This window comes from Diaphorina citri, unplaced genomic scaffold (assembly GCF_000475195.1).
Source record: "Diaphorina citri unplaced genomic scaffold, Diaci psyllid genome assembly version 1.1 scaffold476, whole genome shotgun sequence".
Taxonomy (NCBI): domain Eukaryota; kingdom Metazoa; phylum Arthropoda; class Insecta; order Hemiptera; family Psyllidae; genus Diaphorina; species Diaphorina citri.
In genome coordinates, this window is record NW_007377911.1 from 29,962 (window position 1) to 41,971 (window position 12,010).

The 12,010-nt window shown below is 37.8% G+C and overlaps 1 protein-coding gene across 1 annotated transcript in view; it reads left to right on the forward strand.

Moving 5' to 3' along the window:
* Positions 1–7,557: 7,557 nt before the first annotated feature.
* The window catches only part of LOC103509230 (integrin alpha-PS2-like), a 48,941-nt gene continuing 44,488 nt past the window's right edge, over positions 7,558–12,010 (forward strand). The window contains exons 1-3 of the mRNA XM_026823630.1: positions 7,558–7,639; positions 7,742–7,897; positions 11,723–11,820. Of these exons, the coding sequence (XP_026679431.1) occupies positions 7,558–7,639; positions 7,742–7,897; positions 11,723–11,820 (336 nt within the window). The remainder of the gene's footprint in view (positions 7,640–7,741; positions 7,898–11,722; positions 11,821–12,010) is intronic.

The following is a 12,010-nucleotide window of genomic DNA, read 5'->3' on the forward strand; positions in this document are numbered from 1 at the left end:
TACTTTTATATTAGATCAGCCCAGAAATCGTTGGAAACTTACTATTCTGGGACTACTGTCGAAGGTAAAGGGGCTTTTCAGTTTTCAGTCTTACAGCAGGATTAAAACAAGGAGGTACTCAAGTATTAAAAGATCATTATCCCTTAACTGTTCTAATATAAAGACAGATACTCGTTTTCTAATTTGATGTTAACATGGAAGTCAACAATTCACACTTTGAAAACCCATTCACGTCAGAGCTCGTGTCAAAGTTCTGGATAAGTCCTTCTATGGGAACAGACAGAGTGACAGACAGACAGACGACACCGAAGCGAATACAATAGTCCGTCCCTAATACCTTTTTATTATTATTGTAATAATAAAGGAAGGACGGACGAAATAGATGATTTTATTAGTCCTCCTCTGGTTAGGGATATTGTATAATTTATGTACTATCTGAGCACGTTTCAATTTAGCGTGTTCAGATTTACGTCTCCGAGAGGCAAATTGGTTTTGCCAGAAATAGATCGATTATAAAATTGTTCAATATGGAGCTAGGAGCTCCTTAAACAAGAAGAAAGCTGATATGAAATTCCTTGTGAGGCAAATAGGAAAAAAAAAACTTTATTAAGTTTCCATATTAGGACTTTTCTGTAAGTTTGAGTAACCTCTTCAGTGTACGAGATTTGCGTTGAATTGTTTTTCAAGCCTTTAAATCCCATGTTATCATATATCATTTATTTTGCCATATCTTCTTCCCTTCGTTGGAATCTGCTCAATTGGACGTAAATTCTTTCATTTTCATTCCGCTTATTACTTGTTTATCTCTCCTATCATTAATTTTATTTTGTCTTTTGATTCCCAATATACCTAGTTTGCTTAGTTTGTGGAATGATCTTGTAGAATTAATTGCTTTTGCTGTCACTCATTTGACTTTTATTGTTGTTTGCCTTATTGTTATTGGTTACCTTACTTTTGCTGATGGCTCTCAGTACCTACTTGGTATTTGTTAGATAGGACGGGTCGTAGGGATTGAAATGGTTGTTGTAGGTAGCTTGTACTCTCATTCTGCTTTGACTACTTACTGAGAGACTCAGTAATAAAATAGTCGTTTAGTATTTTTTTCTTGAGCTTTCTCTTTGTGCCTATTGTCTTTGCTCATTTTGGAAGTTGTCGGATCTTTTTTTTTCTACTTTGTTACTTTCTTTTCATGTTTGTTTTTATAAACGCTCGTATACGCGGTTGAAGTTGGAATTGAAATTTAGTGGACAAATTGTTGAGCAGTTGTTGCGTTGTTGAGCAATTGGTAATTTTTCCAGTCAAGCAGGGGCTTCGATGAGATCATCGTGTGCATATTATCAACATCTTGTCATCAGACGGAACAAAAATAATGGAATTTTCTTTATTAGTTCCAGGCTTCCAGGGATAAATTAATTTGGAGTCTTCTCATACACTTATAGTTACAGTCAATTCTTCCAAAAATCCAAATGACCTTGATGTTAATCATTTTTTAGGCCCATCAGATTTGTTTTTTATTTTTAACGAATGCTTATCCATCTTCATTATCATGAGCATGTTCAGTAAGTTGTAATCTCTATTTAAATTGGCAGCCATTGTGCCACAAGCAAAGGCAAACCACGCGGTCATGGAAAATATTGTGGCGTAGACAGCCCAGTGCCAGGAGAGTACCGAGTCTTATCTCAGTAGTAGTACACTAGTAGAGTCTGTCATTACTGCCAGTGGGGGATCCATGTGTATAATAGCACAACTTGTTCTGAGCTACCAGATAGATTTCAGCTTGACCCATTTATTCTTCAACATTCTTCACTATTTTTCAATGATTAACGCCTAGGATCTACCTGGTATATTACATACCCTAATGGGGTTAGTCAGAAGACTTCCCCAACACTCCAATCCACCACATTTCCTCTCCTTCATTTGTAAATGTAAATGCAATTTCTTTGTGTTATTATGTCACAACTTTGGTGCTCACTGCAGCATTGTAGGATTTTTCCCAATAAGCTGGGGGCCCCGCGCCTTTGAAACTGCCCCGGGCCCCGCGGGGGGCTAATCCGGCCCTGATATAAGACACAATAACAGTCTACTATTTCACACACCGAATAGGGAAAACATTTATTTGCAAAAATCCCCAATAATACAAGCAATGATGAAATACAGAGTGTTTCAAAAGTCCGGGGACCCTTGAATATTTTTTGAATGGCTAAAGATGGGAACCTGAAATTTGGCATATAGTTATTTCTTATAAAAAACCATTTTTTGCAGTGGTTCTCAAAATTCTGTCTCTGCCAGTGGCGGCTCCAGGGGGGCCAACTTTAAAATCTTAAATAAGAACTCGCTACTTGTGATACATCATATCAAAGGTATTAAATAACGTAGTACTTTGGTATAAGATTGATATGGCTGATGGGTTATTTCAATGTCGGGATTATTATGCCTGCTTGGAGTGTTTAGTAAAATAGAGCGCTAGGATAACCCAGAAATAATTGACTGCTTGACCTGACCTTTATATCTGGTATCTTAAATACGATTTTATAGAGGACTAGTAATATTTTATAGCGTCTTACATAATCGTATATTTGAAAATCCGAGGGTCTTGTTCCATTATTCCAAGCTTATTTCTACGAATTGACGCATTGTTTCTAACGGAGGCAGATACACCTAACCAATATAATTATATGTACATACATAGCTCTCTTGATTATTGAATTTACCCTTCTTTTTTCGAGTACTCTGAATCAGAAACTGGACTCTACACTGTCATATGGAGTACTCAGAAACTGGACTGACTTTCAAAGTGATCTGGTATTTTATAAAATTTCTCAGCCAGTCTAGATCGATTGTTGGCCCTGGAATGTCAATAAATCACCTGCGGAACCGGTGATTTTCAAACTGACAGAATCATTTGTATTGTATGCCGGCCGGAGAATGGTTTATTATTTAATCGTTTCCCAGAATCAATTTGTCAGCAATTAATTATCTGACGAGCTCAGAAAATTATTCGGTTTCCCGATGTCTCTTTGTGTTCTACCTGCTTACCTGCTTCATATTGTATTGTGACTTCGTCCATTGCTGTGTCCATAAATGGAACTTTGAGTTCAGGTTTTTTTCTTCTTTCGCGTCCATGAAAAAAGAAAATGAAGCAATAAAAATCTCGCTCCTCAACCAATCGCGAACATTCGTGAGATTGTTCAGTAAAAGTACGAGTACTTACAGAGTACGCGTTTTTTCTTGATTACTATTTAATAACTCCCATGTTATGGGTAAAAAATAATAGGAATAGGCTCCGGAGGGGAAGGTTACCTCTAGGCGAGGTCGGGAGACCCGGGTTCTCCTTAATTTCTTCAGCTCTCCACTGTATCTCCAGATAACGGGTCCTTGTGGGCCAGTATTTGTGTGTCCCTTGTTTTCCATCCTGAAGGTTGTTATGAGTTTATTCCCACGGGTTATGTTAAACTACGCCACTGATAAGCACATTGTAGTGTTCTTGATAAGCCGTTCCTATTATTTCTATTTATTTTGAATCTAAATCAAAAACATGTGGATTACCTACTTATTACTGACTCAATCTGCTAACTCAGTCATAGGAAAAATGAAACCATCCGTTTAGAGCAGCGGTTCTCAATCTTTTTCGCCCGAGTAATCCTTGGGTACCTGGGTTTAAGCTCACGAACCCCCACCACCATCACAATGAGTACCGGGTACCCATACCTAGGTTGGTGTAGTTATTACCTTTTTTGTAGGAATGTATATGTACGTACGAAGTTGTATGGTTCGTAGAACTGGTCGGCCTACCGATCTAAGAATTTCCAGTTTCCAGTAGGCACCTATACATACGTTTTCAATGTCACATGGAGAAACCTTGAATGAAATGTGAAGATAAAGAGAGGCTACGTTGGAATCTAATGGTCTGCGGATTGCTTCTACATTGCGTATAAAATGAAACTATAAACAGATTGATCTAATGTAAACACAAGCAGACTGTGTGTGATTCAAGTAATAATTAAATAATTATGATTCCGTTTTGCTCTTCATAAGATCTCTAGAATGCGCTATAATTTACTATTTTAGAACTAAAATACTGAATTGTACCTAGAAGTATTGGGTAATTACGTGCTACCACCCACATATTAAGGAGCGCGGTAGAGTTCCTCCCCGTCAACTTAAGACAGTTTGACGGCGTTTTATACCTAACTACAACTTTGCTTGGTTTTAAATTCTATCACCATCACGCGTTACTGATCTAATTGACGAAATAATTCGTGAAGAAGAGAAAGTGATAGGATAACTAGAAAATTTGCGGTTGGGGTTCAGAAAACATCCCATGTATCAGTAATTTTTTAGTCCACTAATGCTGATGGTCTGAATTTGTTTACTCCTTTCTTCTCGATTGGATTTTTATTGTGCCTCGTGTTGACTAATAATAGTTATCATCCGGTGCCCATTATAATTCTGATAGCTTCATCTACTGCCTCATTTCCTCCCATGTTTGCAGTCTCCATCAGCCTCTGGCTCCCAGATTCTTGTGGTGTTTTTATATCCATGTTAATGAGTGCGTTGTTTATTTTATTGAGATGTAAAACCAGCCTGGGTGATATGAAATCGATCAGTATATGAAGCAGACCGGTGAGAAATTCAAGTTTAATATTGATGCTATTAAAATCGTAAAATCTTTCGATTAATCTTTTCATAACCAGAGCTTCCGCTGAACTGAAAACCTATGGGTGGATTTCATCAATAGTTTTTCAGTCATTAGAACAAGGGCGCTCAACCTTTTTTGAAGGCGGGCCAAATTTTGGATACCAGATCAGGCCGCGGGCCACATGATACGTTTGGCTGTGTGGTTGCTTGTACAAATCTCTTAACAATAATACTCATAACAATAATATTACTATGAAACAAGGTTTTCTGTTAAAAGTCCTGACTTCAGGTGATAACACTTGTTTGAAACAAGTGTTTTTGTGTTGAGATTGGGACTTTTAACAGAAAACCCAAATTTAAAAACATTTAATCAGAATTAAACTCATTTAATTAAACACACATGTCATAATCTTGTACTAGGCGAGGTTAACGTTGGAGGCGTTCTCTACCTCCTAACCCTTAGAACTCCATTATAAGGTCAAATTCTGAAATAAAATTTCATGATGAATAAATAATTCCATGCCTCGGTTGGGATTGAATCCGCGCATAGTCATCAAGATAAGGGGTTGAAGATAACCTGATAATTTACTTAACCCATGTTCTAACCGCAACATGATGCTCCCACTAATCCTTCTTTGCCGAATAAAAGTCCAAGTACATTATGGTTTCTGCAAGGTCAAACATCAACCGCAAGATTTTAAGAAGCTCTAAAGAGTCTTAAGTCTAAAGCACATAACAACAAACTTACGGTCTTTGGTTCAAGAAACTTACTCATGTGTTCCTAAAATAAATCTCAAGTTGGATGCTTAAGATGTACCTAACTAGTGGGATATCTACAAGAGATGGGATCTTAAGTAGCTGTATCTTCCTTCATATTAAAAGGCATTATCTTAAATATTGTATTCACTCCTGCTACTTGTAATAAAACGTACAGGATATACAGTAGTCAATGACTACTAAAATGGTAGTCGATTGTACATAACTATTAGCAATAAACTACAACGTACGATGAAAGTAAGCGTCTCTACTAATATTCGAAAGAAGTCGCCTCTATCTGCATAGAATAAACATTTAATGCTCATTCCAACAAGACACTATTACCAATGATTCCATCGAATTACCATTTATCCAACAGAATTACCATTTAGCGAAATACCGACTCTGAGAATTACCATTTAGCAGAGGAACTAACCACAACGTAATGGATGCAGTGACCCTATGACTATTCCTCCGGTCTAGGTCTAGGTAGTCTTCAGAGATGATTCTACTATGGTGGTACGAACTTTGAACTGTGTGCCATCTCTCAGAAACATACTCAATGAAATGCTTGTTGTTTTTGTCATACATTCTCTCCTGTCTGCAGAGGAAACATTGACTTGAAACAACACCATGTTCTATGTTTTGACTTCTGATGCGAGACAACTATTTATTACCATTTCAAGTGCTTGGGATAAGAACAACGCACGCCGGAGAAATCATAGTGTTGAAGAATGTTGAATACTTACATAATTGTTTAGAGCACCAGACACTGGTGAGTCTTGTAAGTTGCGAGGTGCCTGAATCAGTGGGAATATTTACCATGGTACATTGTGAGTAACTTATCTTTTGTAATTTGTTCACTAGAAGTAATCTCCATCCACCCAACACATTCCCCGTTGGGATCAGAGAACACGATTTACGCGATGACTCTGTAACAGGTCAGGTTAAACTGAATGCAGCAAAGTTCAATGGCAGCTTTTCAATGTTAACTTACATTCAGTGTGACCTACCAAGGGAGGGAGTTTTCAACGACTTGAAACAAATAGAAGACTGACGAAAAGATCTTATAAGAAGCTTGAAGCAGGAAAATGTGTAAAGAAGTCATAACTGACCATAAGGCCATAAGACCGAAACAAGTCCTAGACTGATTGAAAGTGTTAGCTCCATCTTCAACAGAGTTAATCTTCGAACAAAGTGAGCCACCAAAAGTTACTGCGGCTTACATCACTGACGAAATGTACTCCATTAATAATATCATAATTACACATGTCCCTAATTACCTACTCCTGGACCTAGCTCTCAGTCCCTCACTGAGACCATTAATTTCAGGTGCATTAAGTAAGATGTCCGACTACTCACTTGTCATTCTAAAGAGGATGATGCCTCTGTCATTATCTTAATGTAAGTTTTCAAATTACCTATGATTTTCTCGTAGGTAGAACTAAATTAAAGTGTATGGTACCTGTCCTTATAAGTCATAATTGTTTCAACTAAGACTTCATCGCGAAGTCTAGGTACTAGGTATACATAATTATGGTCGCATTTTGTGAATTTGACTTTGACTTCACACTTATCTATCTTCACTTTTTCAAGATGGAACGTACTAATTGTTCTGTCCTCTTATCTTAATTTGAGGTAATTATACTTTCCAAGGAGCAACACTATCTCTATCTACTCCTTTTATTATTTAAATTGTAGCAGGTAGATGGAAAATTTGTTCCTCGGCCAATTCATAAGAGGCTGCTACGTAGGTACGTATAAGTCTCAACTTGCTCAATCTCTAATCATATTCAGTGAAATTGTACTGGGAAATTTTCAGTTGATTACAATCAACCCAACGGCATTGTCAGCATAAATGTGACGCTTATTGATTCTGAACCAACATGTCTTAATTTGGCAAACACTCTTGCACATGCTCGAGCTTTTAATGAAGAAAACCAACCGTTTCTTTGAGCCTAGGATTATCCATAGTCCAGTAATAGCCATGTATGATTTATGCCTAGGATTCGCTTGTCTCTTTTAATTAATCCTCAACGCTGGAGATTTATGGAGAAACAACACTCAGCAGGCATCGAAAGATATGCAGAAGTGAGATCGGACTAGTTTTTACCAAATATATCTTCTGGTCTATGAGAACTTTATGATGCATTTGATATAATCATGCTTCATCAAGTGCTACTACATCAGGAGTTACACCATACATATTCCTACTGCCCGCTGTTAGACGCTGCGCTGGCCTTGTGTGAATTCTGCTGGGGATATATTAGATTTGAAGCTTCTGCCTCTTCTGAGGTAACTTGAAATAAAGCATTATTTACATACAGAAGGTACCGTACTTGATCAGCAACATTTCACGTAAACTCTTCTCTTTGTTACAGGGTCCTGGTGGGAGCTCCTGAAGCCCAGACAACTCAGCCTGGAGTGACCCGAGGTGGCGCTGTCTATCGATGTGACATCTCTAGGGACGATTCTTGTCAGGAAGTTCCTTTTGACACGACAGGTAAGTACAGAATCGTATTTTCATAGACACTATTCATCAATCATTATGTTAATCAGATCAGTCAGAAGCCTTTTAATTATACGTGTACCTATGTTATTTGTTCCTTCGACTTTCAGCTTTCAGTCAACTTCGACGGGAATCTGATTTGACTTCTAGAATCGCTCAAATAGGTCTCCTTTTCACAATGACTGTTCTGAAATGTCACCCATGCTTAGACAACTTGACATAATGAATGCTAATCACTAATGCGAAATAAAAGAAGTTCGCATTTCTTCTGAAGTGAGTAGCTCTATAAACCTGATTTACTGTCAATCGTTGTCACCAAGATCTTGACTATAAATTTGCATCGCTCGATAGATCTTTTGTGCCAAAGAACTCATGTTCACCTGCAGCTATAACTCTGGACCTCTCGCTAGATTCATGCCAGGATTCTAAGGATAGGTTTCATGTCGCGTTGGTCAAATGGTTTCTTGATATATCTTTTGAGGATTGTAGTTCTTCGTTTGGTGCTTTTCAATGTTTCAATCGCTTTGCAACAATGAATTAACTTTTTCTATTGGCCATCGGCTTCTGATAGAAATTTGCAATATTTGCATACAATAATGCATACGATATAGGTGTGTATTAATAGAGCTTAATCCTTATAAATATTAATGTTTGCTAAGAAAATAGCATTTTTTTTCTCAAAGGGAACAAGACTTTCTTTTCCAGTGACTCAGGGTTCAGAATTGGTTGGGCATAACTACGCTATAGTCTGTTCTTCAGTCGTTTCTTCAATTTCTCCTAGGTGGTATTCAACGTTTGATTTCAAGTCGACTTGATGCATTTCGAGTAGATTCTTAATTTACAAAATAATCGAGGACTGCTTGAAGATGTATGTTTCAGTCTGATATAGCAGGCATTCTTTGGATACGTTATTGATTTATTATACCATAGTTTATGCTGTGCTTACAACTTTAGGAGATTTCTGGTGTGGGTATCTTGTATAAACATTGATTATAACCACCATTATCACCAATTACATTGAATATCATATTTCCATATGTTCTTGTCAGTCTCAAAATTCCTCTTCCTTGATTTATAGATGCGAGGAAATCATTATACGGAATTTAAAAACAAACATAAGCATCAGCAGTATAGCGAGTAAGAATACCAAAGAGTTCTTTTAACAATCATCGGCGAATAGTCTTCAGATTTCAAGATTGGCGAATAAATAAAAGGTAGAGTTATTAATTTCCAAATAAAAATGGGTATTAGAAAATAGCTAAGCTCGAAACTTTGCGACCCTTCATTCGCTCCTTCCGAAGGATACATCTCAAGAAATTCAAGGATAAACATGTAGAAATCCTAATCACCCTTTATATTAATGACAACCTCCACCCAATATTCATACTTTCATAGAGAGATAGGTGAACTTAATAAAATGATGTATGAAACTCACATGAACGTATTACCCCCACAAAAACACAAATGTGAAAAAAAAAGGCCAAGTTCCTATCCAAAAATGTCGGCCTATAAAAGTGGTAAGATCAGAAAATATAGGCCAAGTCTGCAGTCCCAGTTTTTCGTGCCTTATGAATCTTAATTCCTTCAACCTTCTCTCAGTTTCAACTTGGCTATGTTTTCCCCAATAGTAGTAGCCTACTTTTGGAGTAAAGGGACTTTTCAGTCCAATGCGAGCAGTATAAATAAGCACTATTATTATTATTAAATTATTGTGTCAATTTCTTGTTATTCATTGATTTCTTTTTCCAGGGCCGCGCCTATTTCTCTCCTGCCCCAGCGATGTCGCAGGATCTCAAGTGTGGTTTACAGATCTCTGGAACTACTCTATCGTGCCGTATCTCATGGAAGCAGTGAGAGAGGGAATTCAGTTGTACGGTAGAAGGGCGCCATTTACCGATCCTGCCTATTTTATTACCGAGACCTACCCGTGGCCTTCGGAGTGTTTGGCTCAGGGAGTGCCGGCTGGTGAGATTATATTTCATTTAATTTGTTTAATATTTATTTATCAATGTGGACTCTATTGGTTATAATTCAATGCACACAAATACAAGAAATTACAAACAGAGGGCTAAATTATTGTCTGGGGCAACCTCCACCATTCAACCCTGAAATATTCACTTCACTATTAAAAATATGACACTGTTAACTATAAAAATATACGAGTAGTAATGCACTTCTCTGCAGAATTTGAGAGACCTGTGGCCAAAGGTAAAGTCCTGAGAACCGCGAACTACTTTGGAGTTTTTTCCCCGTATAGCCCTAAATAGCGGAACTTTGGTCCTGAATTTGAATTTTCCAGTTTCCTGAAGGTACGGTGCAACCGTATAAACTGGGCCCAGGCACATTTTTGATCTACATAATTTATTGAATATCCGTCTTAAGTTTGAGCAACGTTGGTCAAAAATGTTTTGGAATTTACTTTGTTCGTTTAATTTTAATCAAAGGCTCTGCCATTTCTAATTTCCCAGGTCCTAACGCTCTCATTCGTCTCCGTCCCGAGGACGTCGGCTACGACGTAGAACATAATTTATTAAATATCCGTCTTAAGTTTGAGCAACGTTGGTCAAAAATGTTTTAGAATTTACTTTGTTCGTTTCATTTTAATCAAAGGCTCTGCCATTTCTAATTTCCCAGGTCCTAACGCTCTCATTCGTCTCCGTCCCGAGGACGTCGGCTACGACGTAGAGCACGGCGATCTTTCGTCGCGCATCAACCCCTCTATGATCGCCTCATTCAGCCCTTCCTATTCGTCTCAGCCTGATCTCAACGATAGTGAATCCACGGATCCTCTTATGAATATGCTGCTCAGACTGCAGGAAGCGGCGAATAGTTCGTCGAAACTGACAGCGCCTAAACCTAGCGAGTCGACCGGAGATGCGAATGGGAAAGTGCCCACTAGTCAACCTCCTATTCGTCTCAACCTGATCTCAACGATAGCGAATCCACGGATCCTCTTATGAATATGCTGCTCAGACTGCAAGAAGCGGCGAATAGTTCGTCGAAACTGACAGCGCCTAAACCTAGCGAGTCGACCGGAGATGCGAATGGGAAAGTGCCCACTAGTCAACTACCACTTTTATAGGCCGACATTTTTGGATAGGAACTTGGCCTTTTTTTTTCACATTTGTGTTTTTGTGGGGGATCTCACTCCTTTTTTCTAAGCATGTATTTTAACATGATTAGTAGGTAACGTAGGTACCTAGTACCTACAGATCTTCTTATTACCGTGAGTTGTTGTTGTTGTTGTTGTTGTTGTTGTTGTTGTTGTTGTTGTTGTTGTTGTTGTTGTTGGCGTTGGCGTTGTTCTTGTTGTTTATCATTTTTGTCAGTAGATGTCAACATCTACTACCTACCATATCATTTTTGATAGGTACATATGTACTTAACTAAGTCTTTAATCATCAGCACAATAGCGGTCGAAATATACGGTAAAACACCGCTAACCGTTGTCCTGATGTTAATAAAAACTAATATTTCGGGTGTTTTAGGTATGGTTTTGGGGGGGTCTACTCTCATAACTTTTTCGATATCTCTAACCGTTTGGTGAAAACCGCCAAATCTGTAAGTCAGACGCCATTTTCTTTTGCCGTTTAGAATTGGTTGTCTTCTTTTATCTTCTCTGATTCATTCTTCCAGAGTGTCAGGTTATTTACAAAATTTCTCAACTTATTGGGATATTTCAAAAGCTTTTTCTTAAGGGACATGAATATTTTTATGTGATCATTTTGTAGAGTTGTTTGAAATATGTAGTAGGTCTAGGTACCTATGTTTTGTTTAGTTTATATGCATTGATGTTTAATTTCTGATCCATGTTCACAGGAAACAACAACAATTCCAGAGGAGTTCAAGTGGACAAGAAGTCTTACCAATGGTTTGGAGCATCGCTTGCAACTTCAGGCGAAAATGGCGTTGTTGTGGTAAGTTTCTAACTCTTATGATGGCAAAAAGTTGACTTGGTTTTACTTAAAACTGTAAGTGATGTGGTTATTTCAACGAGATTACTCCCAGATTGTCGCTAGTTTCTTTGTGTGAACTAAAGACTGCTATATTATCTGCTAACTGATCTTTTAATATCTTCTCGATCTTTGCTGCTAAAAGTATCGTCAC